General features: G+C 55.2%; 1 protein-coding gene across 10 annotated transcripts in view; it reads left to right on the forward strand.

Annotated features, from left to right (window-relative positions):
• PTPRU (protein tyrosine phosphatase receptor type U) overlaps window positions 1-23,988 on the forward strand; it is a 94,371-nt gene extending 70,383 nt beyond the window's left edge. For 4 of the 10 annotated variants that reach the window (XM_030805491.1, XM_030805487.1, XM_030805493.1 and 1 more), the window contains 16 exons: window positions 817-1,007; window positions 1,679-1,754; window positions 2,259-2,335; window positions 4,027-4,044; window positions 7,653-7,689; window positions 8,361-8,458; window positions 8,548-8,664; window positions 9,439-9,593; window positions 12,241-12,376; window positions 12,868-13,017; window positions 14,936-15,109; window positions 17,934-18,074; window positions 20,593-20,718; window positions 20,853-21,010; window positions 22,371-22,506; window positions 22,779-23,988. In XM_030805491.1, coding sequence (XP_030661351.1) covers window positions 817-1,007; window positions 1,679-1,754; window positions 2,259-2,335; window positions 4,027-4,044; window positions 7,653-7,689; window positions 8,361-8,458; window positions 8,548-8,664; window positions 9,439-9,593; window positions 12,241-12,376; window positions 12,868-13,017; window positions 14,936-15,109; window positions 17,934-18,074; window positions 20,593-20,718; window positions 20,853-21,010; window positions 22,371-22,506; window positions 22,779-22,841 — 1,853 coding nt within the window. In that variant the 3' untranslated portion in view covers window positions 22,842-23,988. Of the gene's footprint in view, window positions 1-816; window positions 1,008-1,678; window positions 1,755-2,258; window positions 2,336-4,026; window positions 4,045-7,652; window positions 7,690-8,360; window positions 8,459-8,547; window positions 8,665-9,438; window positions 9,594-12,240; window positions 12,377-12,867; window positions 13,018-14,935; window positions 15,110-17,933; window positions 18,340-20,592; window positions 20,719-20,852; window positions 21,011-22,370; window positions 22,507-22,778 lie in introns of those variants that run through there. The other 6 variants (XM_030805488.1, XM_030805485.1, XM_030805489.1 and 3 more) reach the window with 4 other exon arrangements.
• The last annotated feature ends 553 nt before the right edge of the window (window positions 23,989-24,541 follow it).

The raw sequence follows: 24,541 nt of genomic DNA on the forward strand, positions 1-24,541 counted from the left end.
GTGTAAATACACTCTGTGGCGTTCGCACAAAGACCAAATCACCTAACAATGCATTTTTCAGAATGCATCCCTGTTGTTAAGCGATGAATAAGCATTAAGTGGGCGTGCGTGTCCCAAGGCCGGTGTGGCTATCTTCTCAGTCCCAGGACCTGATCTCCAAGACGAGAGTGGGACGTCCTTGGGAATGCTGAGCACAACAGCCGGGGACGGGGTGGTCCTGGGGGCTGGGGGGAGGATGGTTTCGCAGGGTGTGTGAGGAGCTGTGGACCTCTCCACCCACTCCCCCACTGGCTGTGGCCCCGCACAGGCTGACGGTGGAACAGCCTGCGCAGGAGAAAGGCGCCTATTCGGGTGCCTCGTGTTAATCTGCAGAGGGGTTGGCAGCAGCTGCTAATTTCCGATTTGCTTGTCTTTGAATGGGGGTAATTGCTGGGAGTTGCCAGTGTTCTCTGGAAGAGGGGGAGGAAGAAGCGGCCGTCATGGGCTCTGTGGAGTGCTGCCTTCTGCAGGTAGTGTGGTGAAGCCTCGAGGGGTGGAGTGAGGGGATAATGAAATCTAGCCAGGCAGGGCCGCAAGGGCCCTCGGAGGCCACCTGATCTGACCTGCTCATTCTACAAGTGGCACCAAGATTTGGAGGGAGGGAATGTGCCCAGGAGCACACAGGGTGGGCCTGGCTAGGCTGCTTGGCTCCAGCCAGCAACCCAGCTGTCCTTGGCTTTGGTTGTGCCTCCCCACCCCCATAGACCCCAGTCTCTCCGGGACACCCGAGGCTGGGGCGTGTGTGTCAAGAACCCTTTTGTCTTTCTCTGACTGCAGGAGACCAGCGCAGCGGTGGGGTCACTGAGGCCAGCAGCCTCCTGGGGGGCTCCCCGAGGCGTCCTTGTGGCCGGAAGGGCTCCCCATACCACACGGGGCAGCTGCACCCTGCGGTGCGTGTGGCAGACCTTCTGCAGCACATCAACCAGATGAAGACGGCCGAGGGTTACGGCTTCAAGCAGGAGTACGAGGTGCACGCCGGCCCCGGGCCAGCAGGACCCCTGCAGAGGCCTCACCTGGCTCTTACTCTTCCCAACTCAACCCTTTTGACCTTGACTCTGACCCTCATCCTAATTTTAGACCGATTCGGTTTTTCACTCTCATGCTAACCCTGATTTGAAATCTGACCTTGAATCTCGTCTCCATCTCTGTGTGGACTGTGATCGGGACCCTTATTCTGCCCCTAATCTGAACCTGCCCACTGACACTGACCTTGACGTAATCCCAGCCTGGCATTGATCTTGACCGTCATCCTAAGCTCCATTTGAACTCTGGATCTCATCCCACCTCTCTCTGGACTCTGACATCGCCCTTATCCTGATCTAAATCTGACCTCACCTTTACCTTCTTTCTAACCGTTATTCTAAACCTGACCCTTATTCCAAAATGTCTTTGAACCCTGACCCCCTTTTCCTCTTTTCTCATTTCCCTTCCCCCAACATGCCTTGGTTTTTTGACCCTGGTCCCTGGCTGATAAAAGGACCCACAGTGACACAGTGACTTTATCTCAGGCCCAAGTTCAGCTTGAACCTGGACCTTGTCGTCCCACTGCCATCCTGCCTACATCATCCCCATTGAGGGGAAGGGGTCCTATGAGTGAGGGTCCCTCTCTCCCACTGACCACCACTTTCCTTTCTGGTAGAGCTTCTTTGAAGGCTGGGACGCCACAAAGAAGAAAGACAAGGTCAAGGGCAGCCGGCAGGAGCCAATGCCTGCCTGTGAGTCCTGGGGAAGGGCCTGGGGTCCAGGGCAGTGGGCAGGAGGGCATCGGTGGGGGGGGGGGGGAGCACAGCCAGGGGGAGCTGGGGCAGCCTCAGAGATGATAGTAGCATTGGCCACCTTTTGTTGAGGGCCTACCACACGTCACACCCTCTGCTTGTTTCATTTATTCCCCCCAATTCCCCTGTGAAGCGGGAAATACTATAATCCCCGTTTTACAGATAAGGAAACTGAGGCTTGGGAGATTAAGATTCCTGCTGAAGGTCTCAGAGCCAGTAATTGCCTGAGCAGCATACACTCTTAGGCCTCCTTGACTCCATAGCCCAGACTCTACCCCCTGGCATATCCTGCCTCCCATGGTGCCCAGAGACTACTGGTAAGCCCTGAGACTCTAGGTTCCCTGGCTGCCCTGCCTGTACCCTATCCCCAGCCTCCAGGAATCCCTCCCCCTCTAGCTCTGGGCTCCCCAGTTCAGCCCCTGCCCACCTGCTCTGTGTTTACAGATGATCGGCACCGAGTGAAACTGCACCCGATGCTGGGAGACCCCAATGCTGACTACATTAATGCCAACTACATAGATGTGAGTGCCTTGCCCTGTCGTTTCTGCAGACCTGGCCCTGCCCACTCCAGGCTTACTACCCAGGCAGGGCAGAAACCTGTCAGGATAAATGGGGGTTCAAATGGCTGAGTTCGGAGTGCCCGCATCTCTGCAGTCAGTGCCAGGGAGCTCAGAGGAGGAAGGACAGTGGGCAGCAGCTTCTGGAAGGCTATCTGTAGGCTGGAGTTGGCCTGAGAGATGAGGTGCTTTAGAGAAGCAAAGCAAAGGGAAGAGGCAGACAGCTAGGCCAAGAGGTGAGGAAGGCGGGAGGCATGGAGAATGGGATTCTCATCATGCACCGTGCGGCTGAAGAGGTAGGCAGGGGCTGGATTGTGAAGACCTCAATGGCAGGCTCAGGAGTGGGGGCGTTTTCCTAGGGACACCAGGCAGTTGTTAAAGTGTTTTGACCGTGATCAGAGAGTGGTCCTTTAAGGATAATAACGCATGTTTATCCAGCACGTACTGAGTGCCAAGCACTGTGCTAAGCACTTTACACCCAAGATCTCCTTTTCTGTAATCCCTCCACCCACCCTTTGAGGCACTTAGCACCATGACCTCACTTTACAGGTGAGGAAACCGGGGCTCAGAGACGTGGAGCGACTTGTCCCGGTTGCACAGCTAGTGAGTGGTAAAGATAGGACTCAAATCTCAACCCGTCTGTGTCTCTGAAGCCTTTGCTGCTGTGAGGCTGTCCTGCCCCTGCTGCAGCAGCAGGACTTGGATGGATTGGAGGGAGCGGCCAGAGACAGAGCAGGCAGCCAGGATGCCTGGGCTTGGGTGTCAAGAAGAGGTGATGAGTCTACTCCCTGGGTGTGGAAGAGGGGTGAGACGGGACAGGGCCCCCAATCCCTACAGCAAACCGAGTTTGGGAGAGCATCATTTAATCATGTATGAAATATATTTTGAGCACTTCCTTTGTGCCATGCGTCGTGCTGGGCACCAGGGATACAGATGTGAATAAGACAGTCATGGCCTCTGCTTTCCTTGAACATATCTATTCGAGTGGGTGCGACAGACATGTTTACAAATCAAAATAACTTCAGATTAGATGAGCAAGTGCAGGCCAGGAGAGAGGTCACACAGCTTGAGTATTACACAGCAGGCTAGTGGCAGAGCCAGGGCTGGTGTGGCGGGCTTTGTAGAGGAAGCAGGGCTTGAGCTGCCTCTGGGTGGCTGGAGAGGAGAGGGAAGAGTGTCCCGGGTGGGGAGCTACCTAAGCAAAGGCCTGGGGGGCCAGGCAGAGCAAGGCACAGTCTGGGAGCTAAGGTAGTCAGGGCCTCTGGAGGTGGCCTCTCCTCTCCCTCTTCTTCTCCTCCACCTGGGGCCAGATATGCCATGCCGTGTTTCCCAGAGTCCCTTGCTGCCTCCCCCACTCATCCTGTCCCTTGGTTGGAGTCAGGGCCAGGCCCGGCCTCGCAGACCTGGGCAGCTTTGGTGACAGCGGGCCTCTCCTTGGTCTTGTCAAGGACCCAGTTGGCTTCTCTTGGGCCCTGGCAGGGACATGCCACTCCCCACTCTGTGGCTCAGCCCGGCTCGGCCTGCCCGTCTCCGCTCTGCCTGCCCTGCTCACATCGCCCATTCTGGCCACTCCTGTGCTCCGTCCACCTCCATCTGCCCCTGGCCTAATATCTGTCTCTTTTGCTTTGTCCTGTTCCCTCCCTGGAATCATTAAGATTCGGATAAACCGAGAAGTAAGTATCTCTCTCGCCTTCTCCTCCTCCTCCTCCTCCTCTTCCTCCTGTCTGTCTGACTGGCTGTATCTCAGACTCTCTCACGGTCTCTGGCTGTCTCTCTCTCTCTCTCTGTCTCTGTCCTTCCTTTCTACTTCTGTGCCCAGCACCAACCGTCCATTTCAGCAGCCTGGCCAGGGGCCGTCCAGGGCTGAAGATTCACGAGTGTAAGCAGTTCCCTCCCATCCTCATTGCCTTGAGCAGGGGCAGCAGTGTTGGGGGTGCTTCCCCTGCCCCATTCTGCACTGGTCACCACAGTCTGTCACCTTCCTTCCCTGGCTCCGCCATTCCCAAGGAGTCCTCCCTAGCTGTACCTTCTACAGGACCCTTTGGAGGGTGCAGGGGAAGCTGCCCTGGAGGGCCCTGTTTCTGCTGCTTGAGGGTCAAGATCTTGGACAGCCCCAGGTCAGCCTCCTAAAACTACTTTCCCTAGTGTTCAAATACCTTCATGATCAGTTTGCCTGAAACTCAACCCTGACCATTTTACCCTCAGTTTAGCCTTAGTTTGAATGTTTTTTGGTGGAAGCAGTTTGGATATTCTGTTTTTAAAAATTATGCTTTATTTTTATTTTTTTTATTTTTTGAGGTGGAGTTTCGCTCTTGTTGCCCAGGCTGGAGCGCAGTGGCACGATCTCGGCTCACTGCAACCTCTGCCTCCTGGGTTCAAGCAATTCTCCTGCCTCAGCCTCCCAAGTAGTTGGAATTACAGGCATGTGCCACCACACCCAGCTAATTTTTGTATTTTTAGTAGAGATGGGGTTTCACCATGTTAGGCTGGTCTCAAACTCTTGACCTTGGGTGATCCACCTGCCTTGGCCTCCCAAAGTGCTGGGATTACAGGCGTGAGCCACCACGCCTGGCCCATTTTTTAGCCTTTTAAAATTAAAAAAAATACTCTAATTCATCTAGCTATTCTCTGATTTGATTTCTTTTTTCATTTTTTTTTTTTTTTTTTTTTTGAGACAGGTTCTTGCTCTGTCACCCAGGCTAGAGTGCAGGGGTGTGATCATGGCTCACTGCAGCCTTGAACTCCTATGCACAAGCAATCCTCCTACCTCAGCCTCCTGAGTAGCTGGGACTACAGGCGTGTGCTGCCATGCCTGGCTAATTTTTTTCATTTTTTTTTTTTTTAAGAGATGGGGTCTTCTCAGTACTTTGGGAGGCCAAGGCAGGCAGATTGCTTGAGTCCAGGAGTTCGAGACCAGCATGGGCAACATAGTGAGATTGTCTCTACAAAAAGTACAAAAATTAGCTGGGCATGGTGGCTCATGCCTTTAGTCCCAGCTACTGGGGAGGCTGAAGTGGGAGGATTGCTTAAGCCTGGAAGGCAGCAGTTGCAGTGAGCCGAGATCGTGCCATTGCACTCCAGACTGAGCAACAGAGCCAGTCCCTGTCTCAAAAAAAAAAAAAAAAGAGAGAGAGAGATGAGGTCTTACTATGTTGCCTAGGCTGGGGGTTTTTAATACATATGCACTGTTTTCATAATATTTAATGACTGATGTGATTATTTGCTATTTTGTGGGTGCTTTTTCCATTTTGTCTCCTTTTTCTTTTAAAAAATATATTTCTTGGCTGGGTGCAGTGGCTCACACCTGTAATCTCAGTACTTTGGGAGGCTGAGGCCGGAGGGTTGCTTGAGCCCAGGAGTTAGACCAGCCTGGGTAACATAGTGAGACCCCGTTTCTACAAACAAACCAACAAACAAAAATTAGTTGGATGTAGTGGCCTGTGCCTGTAGTCCCAGCTACTTGGGAGGTTGAGGTGGGAGGATTGCTTGAGCACTGGAGGTCAAGGCTGCAGTGGAGACAGTGGCATGGAGCAACAGCAGGAGGGAATTGGGCTAGACGTGGAGAAGTTCCAGTGCTGAGGGCTGAGAGTCGCAGGGAGGCTTTTGGTCATTTGTCGCTTTGCTTATGATTTGGTCATTTTCGTGGGAACTGTGAGCAGGTCTCCAACAGAATCTCTGAGGGTTTGTCTTGCTATTATCCTCATATTGGAGAGGAGAACAAAGGCTTAGAGAGGCTGAGAGCCTGGCTACTCAGAGGATGTTTTGAGGCCAGCAATATGGACACCACCTGGGAGCTGGTGATGCATAATCCTGGGCCCCACCCCAGACCTTTGAATCTGAATCTGCCTTTTAACAAGATCCCCCGGGAGATTTATGTGCTCTAGAAAGACTGAGAAGCACCTTCTCAGCGCTCAGAGTTACACAGCTACTACTGGGCATCGCTGTGGCAGGGACCCAGGTCCATTCAACTGCGAGACTCAGATTCTTCACCCCCTAGTCGATCACCTTCTGCCCCAGCAATTCTTGACTTCCATTTGATACACTTGATTCATTTGTATCTTCAAGGATACTGCTTCAGCTTTAAAATAGTAGTAGTAGTAATAATAATGGCTATTACTGATTAAGTACTGACTGTGCTAGACACTGTGCCAGGCATTTAACATACTGCTTTATTTGCGCCTCACAACAGCCCTCAGGGTATATGCTGTAATTATTCCGTTTTATAGACATGAAAATGGAGGCATAGAGAAATGAAGGGGTTTTTGCTCAAAGGCACACAGCTAGTGAGAGGCAGAGCTGGGATTTGAACCTTGGCAGTCTGGCCCCTGGGCTCCTCAGGCCTGGGAAGTTCACGAGACCGGAGGAGTTGCCGGGAGCTGTGTCAAGGGTGTAAACTTGAGGTAGGGGCCTGGGCTAGTTTTCTCAGTGCCAGCCCTGCAGTACTAATTCCCCTTTCCGCATTGCCCGCGTTGATGCCCTTGGTATCTGGTGAATTCTTGTGCTCAGAAAGATGAGGCTTTGTGGCAGGACCCCATGGGTGGCTGTGGCCCTGGCGTGGCTTGTCAGAGGGCAGGTTTCTCTCCTCAGCTTGGGGGCTCTGGGGATGGAGGATGAAGTAGCTCTTGACCTCTCTCTTGTGGGAGGTGGTACAGGTAAAGTGCTTAGCACAGTACGTGACCATAACAGGGTCATTATTCTTGATCTTAAAGATTTTAACATTTTATCTAAGGGCCATGAGTAACGCCTGTGCCCATATACTTCCATCCTGAAGCCCTCATCTAGGCCCCCCACACTCTGAGTGACTGAGGAGTAGGGGGGAGGGGTACTGTCCATTCTGGTTATCCCGAGTGGGGGGGCTGAGATAACTGACAAACTCTGGTTACCCCACATTTGGGATCTGGGTTGATTAGAGCTTCTGGAACCCTGGGAACAGGGCAGGGCCATCGGGGACTCTGTCTCCCAACAACAGCTGCTGAAAGCAGATGCCTCTCTCCACTTTATGGGTGGGGGTCCCTCTAGGCACATAAAGGAGTCATGTTCTCCCTGGGGTTGCACAGCCCAGGTTGGATTAAGCCCACGACTCTGGTGTCCCAGCTGCACTTCTCCACTTCCTTGGGGACGGGGGGGTGCAAAGTCACCCTGCTTAGGAGGTCCTGGGATGCGAGGGAGCAGTTCCCTGGTGGGGTAGGGGTTCTGCTGCTGGGAGGGGAGGGCAGAGGAGGTGTGAGGGAGCGAGGTGCTGCTCCCTGGGGTCTAACCGTGCCCTCTCCTCCTGTTCCAGGGTTACCACAGGTCAAACCACTTCATAGCCACTCAAGGTACCTGGCACCTCGGCCCACATGCACCTTCCCGTGTGCCTCCCGGCATGCTGGAATGCCCTCAGCTTGCCTTTCTGCCTCCCCTGCTGATCCGCTTGATTCCTGAATGTCTCCCCACCGTCGCCACATTCTGGCTCCCTGCTTGTTTGTCTGCTCCCTGTTCTGCTGGGTCTCTTGGAATCTGGCTGATTGCCTTTGTCCCCTCTTTGTGTTTGTGTCTCCCTGATGTGCTCAGTCTATCTGTGGCTCCTGGTCCACCTGCCTGTTTCCAAAGTGGTGTCTGTAAAAGGGCCAGCCAGGCTCAGGCCTCGTGGGTGTGGGTTGGGCCTCTTGGTCTGGTGGCTGCCTGGGTTCTTCTGGTTGCATCTCTTTCCGTGACTGTACATCTGTCTGTCCCTCCTGGACACTCATGCCATTGCTCAACCATCTGGTCCTCCTCCAGGGTCCCATTCAGGATGAGCGGGCTCTTTCGCCAGGCCCTCTCCTGATGCTACCCAGCCTCAGGGCCCTACAGGCTTGCGTCGGCTGCAAGCTGGGTGTTGTGGGCGGCATGAAGCCCCCGTTGGGGCTCAGGAGGCCACCTGGCCTGGGGTGTGGTGCTGGATGGTGCTGGATGTGCTGACCTGGGGTGGAGACCTTGTCTCAGGGACAGGCATCCTCTGCATCCCCAGGGCCGAAGCCCGAGATGGTCTATGACTTCTGGCGCATGGTGTGGCAGGAGCACTGTTCCAGCATCGTCATGATCACCAAGCTGGTCGAGGTGGGCAGGGTAAGCTGGGCTGTGGGGCGAGCTGGGGTGCATGGCAGGCCAGGAGGGCAGCGAAGAGCCCACTGAGTTCTGTCCTGCGGGGCCTCCAGGTGAAATGCTCACGGTATTGGCCGGAGGACTCAGACACCTACGGGGACATCAAGATCACGCTGGTGAAGACGGAGACCCTGGCTGAGTATGTCGTGCGCACTTTTGCCCTGGAGCGGGTGAGTCTCCCCGCCGCCTGTTCCCTGCGGAGGGTGCCTGAGCAGGGATCAGAGCTCACTGCCACTTCCCCCAGCCCTGGGAGCAGGAGGGTGGGGAGCACGCCACTGCCCATCCCAGCAAGGAAGCTACTTGGTCACCGTTCGCTGGGAGCAGTCTAGAAAGGCAGGAAGGTCACTGCCTTTGCTGGTGCCCATAAGAGGAAGCTGAGACAATGAGGGGGATGACAGTATCTGCCAGGTGCTGGCTCCTACTCCATGCTGAGCCTGTTACACATATTGTTTCAGCCCTGGAAAGCTCTGTGGGATTAGTCCAGGTACGGAAAGTGAGGCTCAGAGGGCTTATGCCAGGCAGGAGAGGCCACATAGTCAGTGGCTGGCCAGCGAGTCCCGTCCATGATCCCATTTTATCTACTCTGTAAAGTCCTCAGAGGAAAGATAGTTTTTTTTCCTTTAAATCAAGACCCTGGGAGTCAAAATGATCTATGTTTACACAACAACCTGGTGGCAGAGGTGAGTATTTCATAGCCCAGGTGTAGGCATCAGGCAGATCCTGCATGGTGTTGGTTTCTCTAACCTTGGGAAAGTGGTTTCTCCTCTTTGAGCCTTAGTTTTCTTGTTTGTGCAATGGGACATGAATACCTACTTCATTAATACATTGATCATAGGGATTAGTTGAGATTATACAATGAGACGCTCACTGCAGTGTCTGGCACACAGCAGGTGTCTAATAGATGTTGCCAGTGACGCTGACTGTTATTCCCATTGTCTCCCCAGAGAGGCTACTCTGCCCGGCATGAGGTCCGCCAGTTCCACTTCACAGCGTGGCCAGAGCACGGCGTCCCCTATCATGCCACGGGGCTGCTGGCTTTCATCCGGCGTGTGAAGGCCTCCACCCCACCTGATGCCGGGCCCATTGTCATCCACTGCAGGTGGGGGCACCAGGAATCCCAAGGAGAAAAGGGGCCCTTCTCCCTGGGAAATTGGGCTTGGGGTTGTGTTGGTTCAGGATCCGTAGTGGGGACCAGGCCTGGGTTCTCCTGCTTAGAGACAGAGTGCAGGAGGGAATGACCTCTAAAGGCCCTGTCTGCTTTGAGCTTTGGCTGTGAGGTTGGCACCTTCATGTGCCCCCCAAGACCCTGTGAAGCTCTTTGACGCAGGTGCTGAGGAGGCACTGGAGATAGGGAGGGGCCTAGGGGCCAGTGAGGCGCCAGGCACGATTGAGTTCTGCCTGCTTTCCGTAAGCAGCTTTTCATTGCACACCTGCTGCGTGCTAGGCCTGGCCTGGGGGTGGGAAGGACTTCACTTCTCTCCACCAAACCCAGTGGGCCTTGCCCATCCCTTGACCTTCACACCTTCTGCAGACCCTGACTGGCTCCCGTGACCCCAGCTCCTCCTCCTCTCTCTGCTTCCTCCCCGGCTTCACATCTTTCTCTTGCTTCTTAAATGGGGACCCAGCACGCTGTCCTGGCCTGCCCTCTGTCTCCTCCTGGAGAGCGTAACCCCCAGCCTGTGTGGCTTTGTCCATGGCCTGTGTCTCACTGTGGTTCCTCTACTGTCTTATCAGCTCCCCACATGCTGCACGGTAGAGCCGTCCTCCCTGCCCTGCCACACACACCAGCTTCTCTTTGATTTCTTTAGGCCTCTTTAAGATGCCATCTTTTAAAAACGAAACTTTATTGATAAATAATACACTTAAAACAAAGTGCAGAAATATGTTTAAAAATATGAATTTTCATAAACTGAGCACACCTGTGAAATAACCAGCTCTACTGAGATTAAGAAACAGAACATTGGCTGGGCACAGGAGCTCATGCCTGTAATCTCAGCACTTTGGGAAGCCAAGGTGGGAGGATCATTTGAGGCCCAAAGTTCGAGACTAGCCTGGGCAACATAGTGAGACCTCATTGCTACGAAAATAAAAAAATTAGTGGGTTGTGGTGGCACAAGCCTGTAGTCCCAGCTACCTGTGAGGTTGAGGCGGGAGGTTTGTTTGAGTATGGGCGTTCCAGGTTACAGTAAACTGTAATTGCACCACTGTACTCCAGCCTGGGCAACAGAGCGAGACTCTGCCTCTAAAAAAATTTTTTTTTTTAAGTTAAGAAAGGAACAGAACATGAACAGTTCCCAGAAGCCCCCTTGAGCCCGTTTCTGGCCTGAATTCCCCCATCCCTAGTCCCAGAGGAATCACTATTCTGACTTCTAAAGCACAGTTAGTTTCACATGTTTTTGGACTTGTCATAAATGGAATCATACAGCATGTGCTCTTTGCCGTTTGTCTTCTTTCCCTCAGCCTCAGGTTTGTGAGGCTCGTCCACAGTGGATCATCTTCCATCGAGTGAATAAATGACAGTGTGTCTGTCCATTCTGCGTGATAGGCATTTGGGTTGTTTCCAGTCTTAAGCTATTATGAGTGGTGCTGCTAAGGACATTCGATCGTATGTCTTTTGGCCAAGAAATGTATTTCTTTCTGTGTGGTATGTACGTAGGAGTAGAACTGTTATCTTGTGAACGTTCAGCTTTAGGAGATATTGCTGAGCAGTTTTCCAAGGGGGTTGTGCTAAGTTAAGCCCCACCAGGGGTATGTGGGGTATTCAGTTGCTATATGTCCTTGCAACACGTGGATGCCACCGTTTTCAAACCTGAAATCTTGCTGTCATCTTTGTCCACTCTCCTTCCCCCTCAACTCTGCACAACCTCATGTGAGGACAACGATCTTGATGTGCCCCCAGTCAAGTTAGGGAGACAGCCACATAAACAGTGACCATGTAGCAGGAAGAGTGTTTTATTGAATTAAGTATTTTTTTTTGAGACAGGATCTTGTTCTGTCATCCAGGCTGGAGTGCAGTGGTGCGGTCTCGGTTCACTGCAACCTCCACCTCCTGGGTTCAAGCGATTCTTCTGCCTCGGCCTCCTGAGTAGCTGGAATTACAGGCACCTGCCGCCACACCCAGCTATTTTTTGTATTTTTTGGTAGAGACAGGGTTTCACTGTGTTGGCCAGGCTGGTCTTGAACTCCTGACCTCAAGTGATCCACCCACTTCGGCCTCACAGAGTGCTGGGATTACAGGCCTGAGCCACCGTGCCTGGCCACGAAGAGTGTTTTAATAAAAACCTGCCCACATTGCTTTGGGAACTCAAAAGAATGATCATCCTGGAAGGGTCAGGGATGCTCCAGTGGGTATGTGAATGGGTATGAGTGTGTGGGCTTTTCAAGGATGTGTAGGAGATTCGGTGGTTTTCAGGAGGAAAGAACATTCTTGAATTAGCTCGGAGGATCATCATTCCTGTTCTCTCCTAATCTAAGTTGCTAGGTTGAGCCAGCATCACCTTTGCATTCTCCCCACCCTCTCTCCTCTCCTTCCCCGAGGCCCATCCCATCTCTGTCCTCTAGCACATTTCACCAGAGCTCTTCCATCCAGCAGCCTGCGTCCTGGTTCCTTACTGGGGGAGGGGCAATCATCTCTGTGTCCGTGTCACCTGTATGGTGTAGACATGGCCAGTGCCCTCCTCTCTTCTCCTTAGTCCCATGCTTCCTCCCCAAAGCTCTGACGTGGTCCGGGGCCGCTCTCTCTCCAGCGCGGGCACCGGCCGCACAGGTTGCTATATCGTTCTGGATGTGATGCTGGACATGGCAGAGTGTGAGGGCGTCGTGGACATTTACAACTGCGTGAAGACTCTCTGCTCCCGGCGCGTCAACATGATCCAGACTGAGGTGCGGGGACCCGGCCCTGTCCCCACCATTACTTCTAGGACTGGAGTTTCTCGTGAAGGATCCTGGAGCCGGTGGGGCATGCCCAAAGGGTGTCCTGAGGCTCTTGCCTTCCCTCAGGTCATCCCTGACCTTGGGCCGCCAACCGCATAGGGTCATCCTGGACTGCTCCCCTGTGTTTTGTTGGGTGGGGTCAGACAACGGGTCCTGGAGCTGACATACCTGGGATTGCATCCTCACTGGATGTGTGATGGTGAGCTGTCCTCCACCTCTCAGAGCACTCACAGGGTTGTTATAGGGAGTAGGGATGAAATAGGAGATAAAGGGCCATGTCCATGGAGGTTGTTTCAGGTAGGCTTGGTCCAGCCTGTAGTAACACGGTTGGCCTCCACCTCGGGACACCCTGCCTCAACCTTGAGCTTGCTTAAGCCCCATCACCACAGATCTCCAGCTTCTAGGCCCCTCCTCGGCCTCATTCTCATCTCCTGTTCCAGGAGCAGTACATCTTCATTCATGATGCAATCCTGGAGGCCTGCCTGTGTGGGGAGACTACCATCCCTGTCAGTGAGTTCAAAGCCACCTACAAGGAGATGATCCGCATTGATCCTCAGAGTAATTCCTCCCAGCTGCGGGAAGAGTTCCAGGTGGGGGACGAGTACGTGTGTATAGGTGTGTGTGTGTGTGTGTGTGTCTGTGTGTGTGTTGGGGCATCCTTAGTACTGCAGGAGTCATTGAGGGCCAAGAAGCAGGGACCAGCCTGAGGCCACAGCTGGAGGGACAGAGCTGAGCTACTAGGAAGGACTTTGGGACAGCGGAAGAGGGCGTGCATCAAAGCAGTTAAGAGCCCAGGCTTTGAAGTCAGATAAACCCAGGTTCAAATCCTGGCTTACCTGGTTAAGAGCTGTGAAGATCCTTGGACAATTCCCTTTACCTCTCTGAGTCTCAGTTTTGTTATTCAGAGAAGAAAAGTAGTTAATATGTCCCTTGGAATGTTTGTATTCATTGGGATTCTTTTGGTTGTGAGTGATAAAAATCCAGCTTTTGGCCGGGCGCGGTGGCTCAAGCCTGTAATCCCAGCACTTTAGGAGGCCGAGGCGGGCGGATCACGAGGTCAGGAGATCGAGACCATCCTGGCTAACACAGTGAAACCCCGTCTCTACTAAAAATACAAAAAATTAGCCGGGTGTGTTGGCGGGCGCCTGTAGTCCCAGCTACTCGGGAGGCTGAGGCAGGAGAATGGCGTGAACCCGGGAGGCGGAGCTTGAAGTGAGCCGAGATCGCGCCACTGCACTCCAGCCTGGGGCACAGAGCAGGACTCGGTCTCAAAAAAAAAAAAAAAAAAAAAAAAATTCCAGCTTTTGTAACTGAAAAGTCTGAGGATTGTGCAGCTTCAGTTGTGGCTGGATCCAGGGGCTCAGATGATGATGCCAACAGGTGGTTTCTGTCTGCCTTGGTTCTGCTCTCCTATTTTTGGCTACATTCTCAGACCTGCACCTGGCCCCCAGCAGTGCTGGGCTCCCATCATCTCTATTTTCCGGTAACTTAGGAAAAAGGCACTTGCTGCTCCCAGCATCCCCCCAAAAGTCCTAGATCAGACTCTTATGTTCCCATCCCTGGACCAGTCACAGGTTGGAGAGGTGGAGCTCACTGATTGCCCTTGGCTCTGGTCACATGCCCAAAGCCTGGCTCTTGGGGCAGGACCAGCCTCACCATGTCACATGGCTGAGATGGGAAAAGGCTGGTTCTCCAGAGAAGCCTGAGAGTGATCATTGGGTGGGCAGAGACCTCAGAAGTCCCCTCCACTCCAGGGTTCCTGCAGCGGCTCAGCAGGATGGCACGTGCTGGGGACCTGGCACTTCTCACAGGAGGTATAGGATTCCCGGAGGAGGGTGTCAGGCTTTGGGGATCATGATAGACTGTGGTTCCCTGTGAGGGATCTTCAAGAACAAGAGAAAGAAACTGAGAGCCCCTGGGTCTGGATGTGTGAGGTGTGAAGGCACATGGGCGGAGGAGATGCCCGGGAAATCCAGGTGTGATTCAGTGCCCGGTGCTTAGGACTTCATTCTGTTCAGACGGGGCCGTGACCAAGGAAGGTGACCCCCTCTCCAAGTACTTGGGGTCTGCGTTGTGGAGGGTGTGGCGTTTCAGGGGTTGCCTCAGTGAAGACACTGGTCAGCTAGTAAAGATCCTCGCTGTGCCCATGTATGCCGAGCTCAGCCCAGTGCTTGTCGTGGTCTCACTCTGGCCTCCCAGCAGCCCCATGAAGTAGGCATATTACTTCCCTATTTCACAGTCGAGGAAACTGAGGCTGAGAGATGCAGTAGCTTGTCTGAGGTTATGTGGGTGGCAAGGAGGTAGACTGGTCTCTAGAGCTCTGTCCAGGCCCTACAATGGCCTAGAGACAGGGAGTCTGGCTCCCTGCCCTGTACCCTTCTCTCTGGACCTCAGTTTCTCCATCCATAAAATGGGGTTAGTGACTCTGTCCAGCCTCCTTCACGGGGATGTGAGGAGGCCCAGCAAGCCCTGGACATAACTCTCTGTCCCCACCCCCGCCTCCTGTAGACGCTGAACTCGGTCACCCCGCCGCTGGACGTGGAGGAGTGCAGCATCGCCCTATTGCCCCGAAACCGCGACAAGAACCGCAGCATGGACGTCCTGCCGCCCGACCGCTGCCTGCCCTTCCTCATCTCCACTGATGGGGACCCCAACAACTACATTAATGCGGCCCTGACTGACGTGAGAGCTCGGGGTGGAGTGGGCTCTGGGGCTCCCCCTCCCGGCAGCATCAGGGAAGGTCCGGGGGCAAGGGAACAGAGCTGAGGGCCCTGGTTGGTGGAACCTCTGCCCATTCTGGGGAACAGGCCCATGCGTGACCCTCCTACCCCTAGGGATCTTCCATTCAGGGCATTCAAGCCAGTGCCCCCCACACTCTGCCTGAGTGGGGTCTGGTAGTGGAGTTTAGGCAGGGCTGTCTCCAGGATCAGGCCCAGCAGAGCCTGGGGTAGGATGAGTGATTCAGGGGGCTTTGGCTGGAGATACCTCGAGGGTTTGGAGATGGAACTTGAGACCTGATGTCTGGAGCCAGGGGAGCTTGTCCTAGGGAGAATGAGCTGGAGTCTGCTCCAGGACCGGGCCTGGGACAGTGATCTCTGGCCCCATTCTTCCCTGGGTGGGCATGGGCCATCTGAGGGTTCAGGAACCGTTTAGAAGTCCCTTTCCCCGCTCCCAGCCCTTTCCCCGCTCCCAGCCCTTTCCCCGCTCCCAGCCCTTTCCCTGCTCCCAGCTCAGGGGCTCTGCCTCCATTACTGAGGGTTGAAGCAGCGCCGGAGATGGGTGCTGGCATTTTAGGCCCCTGCTAAATGGCTCCAAGATGCTGCTGTCTGAGGCGGGAAGGGTCTAGGATTATAATCCCTATTCCTCTCCCACACTGGAGCCAGTTCAGATATAGACACAGGAGACACACGGGTGGAGATCATATGTTATAGATAAAACTGGAGATGGAGTTTGAGATGTGTGGCCCATGGGTGGGCCGCTCCTTCGCCCCTCCCCGATATGGCCGTGCAACCGCAGGCCACCCCTCCCCGTCCGGGACTGGCCTTTACTGGCAGGGGAGCAGGAGCAGTTGAGTGCATGCTTTCTGAGGGTAGGCTGGCCTGGGAAAAGAGGAAGGAGTGGAGCCAAGCAGCCTCGATCATGGGAGGAGTGAGTGAAGGGTGGGCCAAGGCCAGGTGTGTCACTGCCAGGTGTGTCACCACTGCGTCTCTCCACGCAGAAATGAAGGATGCCATCGGGGAAGGTTCTCCCACAGCGGGTAAGAGGGAGATGGGCTTTTTATGGCCTGATGCCTGGCCAGGAACTCCTTGGCAGGACAGTGCAGAGGACAGTGGGGTTTCTCTAAAGAGGGTGACCTCCCAGGGGGTTCCAGGCATCGCTGAAGGGGAGGGGAAGAGCTGCCCTAGCCACTGATGAGAGAGATGTGAGGGGCCCATCAGTCACTGTCACTCAGCTTGGTGGATGGAATGTGTGTGCTCATATGCGCGCCTGGGGACATCTGGCCTGCCGAGGGGTCAGAGGTCCTGGAGGGGTGGCGTGTAGTACTGGGAAGATCTTTGAACTAAACTTAGGAAGCTGTGCCCTCCTGCCCAGCCCCGTCCTTGGCCTTGGTGTGCCCATCTGCACATTGGGGGCCTGGAAGGGAGACTGTCTGAGGGTCCTGAGCTGGGGCTCCCTGGCCTTGATGGGTGGGCTGTCACATGGAGAAGTTCTGGGACAGCCCTGTCCCCTCTTGAGGTCCTTGATGCCTCTGACGCCTGACCCCAGCCATGCGGGTCTTATTGGCTCAGGAGCCACGAGGCCCCATTTCTCAGACAGGCCCTGAATTCGTCAGTGAGGGGCCAGCTGGAGTCTTTTTGTGGTAGTCAAGTCTGCAAGGAGCCCTGTTGGGCACCCAGGCCTGAGTTCTGGAGTCTGGCTGGGCCTGGCCTTGAGGAGCTTTCAATCATGAGCCTTCAGAGAGTCCTGGAGAGAGGTCTCTGGGGGACCAGAGGGGCTCCTTGTTTCTCTGCACTGCACCTTGCGGGATTACAAAGGGCAGATCAACATTTGGTTAGGGTCAAGGCCAGAAGAAGCCAAAGACCAGGGTCATGGGAGCCTGTGCCAGCCCCTAGGTCAGGAGGAAGACTGGGGGTCAGGAGAAGAGCTCAGGAAAGGGAGGGGGTCATGGCACAGGGTGGGGCAGGGCAGGTCTCCAGGGGAGCCTGGGAGCCAGGTCTCTGATGGGAGAAGGCCGGGTGCCAGCTCCCCTGGCAGGACGAGGGAGCAGTGAGCAGCGTTGGGGCCTGTCACTGCGTGGGGAGCCTGGGGCCCCAGGCCCTTCGTTTATGGAGTTGGAAGGGACCTAGAGATTTATTTATTCAAAATATTTATTGAGCCCCTACAGGGTTCTGGGTGGAGACTGTACCCTGAAAGCTGTGTTCTCCTGAACCTTGCTTTTAGGAGGTGGAGTGGGATAGTCAGGAAATAAATATACAATGATATGTCATCAACTGGAAATTTCTACAAAAACAGCCAGGCAGTGTTTAATGTGGATTTGGGGTGTGTGGGGGGCTATTTTTGATGAGGTGGTAGGGGAGGGCTTCTTTGAGGAGGTGATAAGCAAAGACCAGAAAGAAGTGAGGGAGACAGCCATATAGACATTTGGGAAATTTGGCCTAGGCAGCCAAAATAGCAGATGCAGAAGCGCGGAGGCAGGGAGTAAGCTCGGCCAGCCTCTGCCTTGAGCTCAGCCTCATGCCCAAGCTCCCCTCGCCGTACCTTTGGAAACTTTTGCTGTTTAGTTCTGGGGGCTCATGGGCTTGGTCCCCAGAGGCCTGGGCCCACCCTGTCAATAGGCCTCCGTGTGCCGACCAACGTCAGAAATGGCCCACTGGAGGCAGCCTGGTCCTGTGGGGCACAAGCGTCCAACTCAGGGTGGGCAGTGCAGGAAGACAGCCTGGAGCAGAGGCTCAGCCCAGGCCAGGGGCCGGGAACAGGGCCCTGCTGAGTTCCGGTTTCCCTGCAGAGCTACACACGGAGCGCGGCCTTCATCGTGACCCTGCACCCGCTGCAGAGCACCACGCCCGACTTCTGGCGGCTGGTCTACGATTACGGGTGCACCTCCATCGTCATGCTCAACCAGCTGAACCAGTCCAACTCTGCCTGGGTGAGGCCTCCAGTGGCCAGGCCGACAGGCTGCCTGCTGCCCAGGTCCTCTGTGTATTCAGGAGCATGGTCCCCAAAGCCAAGAGTTGGGTCCCAGCTCTGCCATCTCTTTATTGTGTGACGAATCATATACCTTCCCAGAGCCTCCGTTTCCTCATCTGTAAAACAAGGGTGTCAGATGGGAGACCGCTAGTTGCTCTTTTTCTTTTCTTTTTTTTTGAGACAAGGTCTCGCTCTTTTGCCCAGGCTGGAGTGCAGTGGCGTGATCACAGCTCACTAAGTTGTGCAGCCTCCACCTCCTGGGCCCAAGCCATCCTTCCACCTCAGCCTATCGAGTAGTTGGGACTACAGGCTGTATCACCACAGCTGGCTGATTTTTTTTTTTTTTTAGTAGAGACAAGGTCTCACTATGTTGCCCAGGCTGGTCTCGAACATCTGGCCTCAAGTGATCCTCCCACCTTGGTCTCCCAAAGAACTAGGATTATAGGCATGAGCCACTGCATCTGGCCACAGTTGCTTTTTTATTGGCCCCCTGCTAAGCCAGGGACTGCTTTGCACTCATGGTCTTATTTAGAATCTATAATGACCTTGGAGGGAAGGCTTCAGTGAGAAAATTAAGACTCAAAGAGGTTCAGTGCCATCTCCAGGGCCACATGGCTGGGGAGGGGCAGAGCTGTGCTCCCCAGCCTCGGCTGCCTCATTCCAGAGCTTCTGCTCTTTTAGTCACTCCACTAAAGCGGCCATCGCGGGGGCCTCCGAGGTAGAATACAATTCAAGCCTCCTACTTTCTGACTGTTTGATCTAGGGTAAGTTGATTGACCTCTTTGAGTTTCACTTTCCTTCTATGTAAAATGGGGGCCATCATAGGATCTGTTCTTATGGGGTTATTGTGAGGACCAGGTCAGGTGTGCATAGGATGTGTGGCACTGCTGTGTCTGGTGCACAGTAGGCATGTGGTATGTGGCAGGGACAAAGATGATGAGGGTGACAGTTGCATCTGAGATTGGCCCAGACACTGGTTCAGTGACCTCAGCCTGGGGGCAGCCCCTCTGACTCCCCCATTTCCCTTTGGAGCTCGTAGGAAGTACAGATACCCAGCCTTCCAGCCCTGCCTGACCATGTGCTTTAGGTCTCTGGACCCCTTCCCACCCCAGCTTTCTGCTGGGCCCAGGGGGCTAGGAAGATTTGCTGTAAAATGAGCACAACAGCTTCTTAATGGCCTCCTGGAGAAGATTTCATTAACTGGGCTCTTTATGAGTCAGGCACTTTGTGAAAATGACTCAGGACTACAGGGTAATGGGCCTCAGCCCTGGGTGCAGCAGGAACTATCCTTGCTAGGGTAGAGGGGAGAGGCCCAGAGGGAGGCTCACAGAGACGTCGTTCACTGGGCACTGATTTGCTCATCTGCTCAACCAACTTTGCCCATGAACAGCTCCCTGCAGTGGGCAGGGAGGAGACAGAGGGAGAAGAGACACAGCCCCTCCCAGATCTCATGGTCCAGGAGGAAACAGGTAGAAAAACTGATAGTGACGACAGCACAGAGGGAAAAGCGCTATCAAAGAGCTGGCGCAGGGACAGAGAAGCCCAGGGGATCATGTATCGGCGATGGCTTCCTGGAGGAGGTAGTGTCTGAGTGCAATGTGTGGGAAGGGCAGAGTTAACTAGGTGAGGAGGTGGAGGAAGAGTGAGCCGTGGAGAGGGAGCAGCCTGTGCAGGGTTCTGAATGCATAGGGTTGCCAGGACCTGAGGCAAAATGAGGAAGGTGGTGTCCTCCTGTCACGGGCTTTGGTCAGAGGGGATTGATGAGCACGGTGTCTTTTTGGAAGAGGATGGAAATCATTTTACAGATGGAGAAACTGAGGCCAAGAGAAAGGAAGAGCCTTTCCTGGGCTTCAGGCAGAGCTGAGACTAGAAACTGAGGCTTAGGATACTTAGCCTGGGGGATGTGTGTGTGTGTGTGTGTGTGTGTGTGTGTGTGTGTGTGGTCATAGGGCTGCACCTCCTCTGTCCCTCCACAGTCTGGAGTCTGGGAGGGGGTTGTATTTAGGACCCTGACTCCATCTCCTGAACTGTGTTGTAGCATCAAGGACACCCCACCTCTGTGAGCTGGTGCTGAAGGGCAGAGGCAGTGAGAGAGAAGGCTGGGGGGAGGTTCTGGGGTGGGTGGGAGTGATCCAGGCCTATTCCTGGAAGCAGGCAGCCTCATGTAGGAGCGTGTGAACCGGTTAAGTTGTAGCTTTCTAGCTGCACAGCAGTAGGCATCAGTGCACTGTTTGCGAAGGGTTCATCTTGGCTGATCCGAACGTGTCAGTGCAGAACGCATTGGGGCAGGTGGGCCTTGCAGCCTGTGGGCGATTGGTGGTGATTGGGGGGCTGCTGAAGGTGAGTCTGGAGTGAGTGGGTGGGCCGGGGTGCGTGGGAGCCACAGGGCAAGTGTGGAGCCCTTGGGGTGGGCGTGGCTGTGGGGTGAGCCCCGGCCAGGCTCTACTCAGCTCTCCCCTCTCCGTGCTCATGCCCAGCCCTGCCTGCAGTACTGGCCAGAGCCAGGCCGGCAGCAGTATGGCCTCATGGAGGTGGAGTTTATGTCGGGCACAGCAGATGAAGACTTAGTGGCCCGAATCTTCCGGGTACAGAACATCTCTCGGGTGAGTGGTCTGAGGAGCCCCAGGGAAGGACCCTGGGTGGTGGCTGGGGCAGCTTTTAATGACCCTCTGGGTCATCAGGGGCCCCTGGGACCCTGGTGCTCATGTCCCCCCTGGCTGGCTGCCCCTGTCCCCAGTTGCAGGAGGGGCACCTGCTGGTGCGGCACTTCCAGTTCCTGCGCTGGTCTGCATACCGGGACACGCCTGACTCCAAGAAGGCCTTCCTGCACCTGCTGGCTGAGGTGGACAAGTGGCAGGCTGAGAGTGGGGATGGGCGCACCATCGTGCACTGCCTGTGAGTACCTGCCCTGCGGGAGGGCGGGTGGAGGGGTTGGGGAGCCAGGGGCAGAGTTCCAGTCTGAAAGGGTGCCAGCTTTGGCTGGACTGCAAAGCTGGCACCGAAACCCCTGGGCTCTCAGATGGCTGTGGCCTGGATGCTGCCCAACCAGCCAAGGCTGGCCCTGGAGGAATCCAGTGAGTTTCCAGGCTATAGACTCAGCCCTGAACAACTGCCCAGTACCCTCTGTGTGATGTCTGACTTTGCCAATTTAATTAGAGTCCTTGGTTAGAATTTTTTACCCCATGAGATTGTGGCACACTTTTTATGCCAACAGAATCCCAGTCTTTGTTCATGCATGCACACATGCGACTTTTTCCATCCATCCATCCATCCATCCATCCATCCATCCATCCATCCATCCATCCATCTGCATGCCCCATTCATAAGTTCATGTATTCACTCATGTCTGGGTGCAGTCACTCCTTCGCTCCCCACTTTTTCATGCTTTCAGCACTTACTGAGCCTTTCGAATGGCAAGCTGGGCCTCCTGGAAGCTGGTGGGGAGCTGAGTCAGTCCGGGTCTGGCCCCCAGGGGTTTTGGTTCTGGTGGGAAAGACCCCTGAGAAGGGGAGTGAGGGCCGCATCAGTCTGCCATCCCCCAGGAGGCACCCCACACGTGGAGTCACAGGGAAGGAGGGAGAGGCACGGAGGGGATGGAGCTCTGTGGGAGGTTGTGGGCTTGACTTGGGGTGTGGGTACGTTTGTGCCTGTGTGCCCACGTTGCCAGGTGGTGACCGGTCTTCTCAGCGTTCCTGTTCCACCTTGCTCTCTGGGTACACTTGCTGCTCCCTCGCCCTTCTTCGTCACTGCCTTTTTCTCTCCGGGTGTTTCTCTTGGAGTGTGTCTGGCCTCCTTTCTCTCAGAATCCGCAGTCTGTTTCGTCTTGAGAATATGTCTTCTGAGATGTCCTAGCCTCTGATCGCCCTTAACCTGGTCCTGCTCCTCCCTCTGGGTTCCCCAGCCCCGCCGCTTACCTCTGGGTCCTCTGCCCCGCCCTTCTGAGTTCCCTAGTTCTGCCCCTCACGTTGGGCTCTTTGCCCTCCCTAGTTTCCTAGCCCCGCCCCTCACCTCTGGACTCTTTGGCCCCCCTTTCTGTGTTCCCTGGCTCCGCCCCTCTCCTCTAGGCTCTCGGGCCCCTCCTTTCTGTGTTCTCTAACTCCGCCCCTCACCTCTGGGCTCTCTGCCCCACCCTTCTAGATTCCCTAGCTCCGCCCCTCTCCTCTGGGCTCTCTGCCCCTCCCTCGTGGTTCCCTGGCCCTTTCCTTACCTTCAGATTCCAAGGCCCCGCCCCTCACCTTTTGCATCTCTCATTCAGAAACGGGGGAGGACGCAGCGGCACCTTCTGCGCCTGCGCCACGGTCCTGGAGATGATCCGCTGCCACAACTTGGTGGATGTTTTCTTTGCTGCCAAAACCCTCCGGAACTACAAACCCAACATGGTGGAGACCATGGTGAGGGGCTGTGTCCCCTGCCCAGCCACTTCCACCTTCCTGGTCCATGCCAGGCCAGGTTCCTTAGCACCCACTCTCCCATATCTGGGCCCCACCATTGGGCCTTGGTTCTAGCCCTGTGGTCCTAAAACATTACCCCCATTTCCCCCTTCTCCCCGAGGGCGGGCCTGGGCTCGGGCTCGTGCTTGCCCTCTCGCTCCCCGTTCCCTTCCCCCCACAATACTGGAGTGGGGGTCAGGCTCATGATTCCCTCCCTGTCTTCCTCTCCCCAGGATCAGTACCACTTTTGCTACGATGTGGCCCTGGAGTACTTGGAGGGGCTGGAGTCAAGATAGCGGGGCCCTGGCCTGGGGCACCCACTGCACACTCAGGGCCAGACCCACCATCCTGGACTGGCGAGGAAGATCAGTGCCTCCTGCTCTGCCCAGACACACTCCCATGGGGCAAGCACTGGAGTGGATGCTGAGCTCTCTTGCTCCCCCTTCCACTGTGGGCAGGGCCTTTCGCTTTGTCCCATGGGCAGGTCGTGGGCCAAGGAGGAGCTTAGCAAGTCTGCAGCCCAGCCCCACCTCCATAGGGTCCTGCAGGCCTGTGCTGAGAGGCCTGGCGCTGCCTGGCAGAGTGACAAGGGCTCAGGACGGCCGGCTCTGGGGGACTCAGGCCAAGGCCCTTGGCACCATCCTGGCTTTTGGCAGGGATGAGTGAGGCCCTGCAGAGAGCATCCCAGGCCAAGGTTCCCACTTAGCCTGCCCCCTCTGCATGTGGGTAGAGGGTGTACTGGGGCTTGGCATCTAGGATTCTATCTGGCCCAGCCCCTGAGGGTCCTGGGGAAGCAGGACTCTGTTCTGAATAGCCAGTGGGGTACACTGACTGTCCTCCCCAGGGGAACTGCAGCGCCCTCCTCCCCACTGCCCCCTGCAGCCCCTGGGATATTTTGCTCACTATCCCTCCCCACTTCTGCTTCCCTGATACGTGCTCTGAGCTTCCCTGAACCAGGATCTGCCTATTCCTGCTGTGCCCCATGGGGGGGCTCCTTCCCTGCCTGACCCACTGTTGCAGAATGAAGTCACCTCGCCCCCCTCTTCCTTTAATCTTCAGGCCTCACTGGCCTGTCCTGCTCAGCTTGGGCCAGTGACAATCTGCAAGGCTGAACAATAGCCCCTGGGGTTGAGGCCCCTGTGGCTTCTGGTCAGGCTGACCATTATGGGGAGGGGCAGTGTTAGAGCAGGGCTGGTCATACCCTCTGGAGTTCAGAGGGAGAGGTAGGACCAGTGCTTTTTTGTTTCTTTTGTTATTTTTGGATGGGTGGGTGGGAAGGTCTCTTTAAAATGGGGCAGGCCACACCCCCATTCCGTGCCTCAATTTCCCCATCTGTAAACTGTAGATATGACTACTGACCTACCTCGCAGGGGGCTGTGGGGAGGCATAAGCTGATGTTTGTAAAGCACTTTGTAAATAAACGTGCTCTCTGAATGCCACAGAGCAGCCCTGTGTGTGTCTCACCAGCCTGACGGGGCCTGCTCGCCTGCCCCCAGCCTCCAGTGCAGTGGGAGGGCCCTGGAGAAGCCTGGGTTCTGATCTGGTCCTGGTTTTTCCATTCGTAAAATGGTGGGAGTGTGGACCAGGCATCACTCAGGGTCCTTCCACTTTCAGAGTTGGTTCCAAGGGACCCTGGCCGTTGCTGTCCCCACCCAGGCCTCTGAAGCAGTTCCTCAGGTAGGGTATATCATCTCGAGACCCCTGAGGGCCACAGAGCTGCCTCTCACTCCACTGGGGGCCCTGGATCAGGTTCAGCTCTTTCGGGGTCAGCATGGGAGGCTCACGCTTTGGTGTCAGGCAGATGGGCCCAGCAGCTGCGAGACCCTGGGAGAGTTAGTGCCCTCTGGGGCCTACTTTATCATCTGTAAAGTGGGGACAGTCCTGTTTGGATCAGATGAGGTAATGATTAAGTGCCTTATGCAGTGCCAGGCCTGTTGAAAGGGCTTACTTTACAAACATGGCAGAGATGGGGGCAGAGGAGACACAGCCCTGCTGG

This window comes from Nomascus leucogenys, chromosome 24, assembly GCF_006542625.1.
Source record: "Nomascus leucogenys isolate Asia chromosome 24, Asia_NLE_v1, whole genome shotgun sequence".
NCBI classification, from domain to species: Eukaryota; Metazoa; Chordata; class Mammalia; order Primates; family Hylobatidae; genus Nomascus; species Nomascus leucogenys.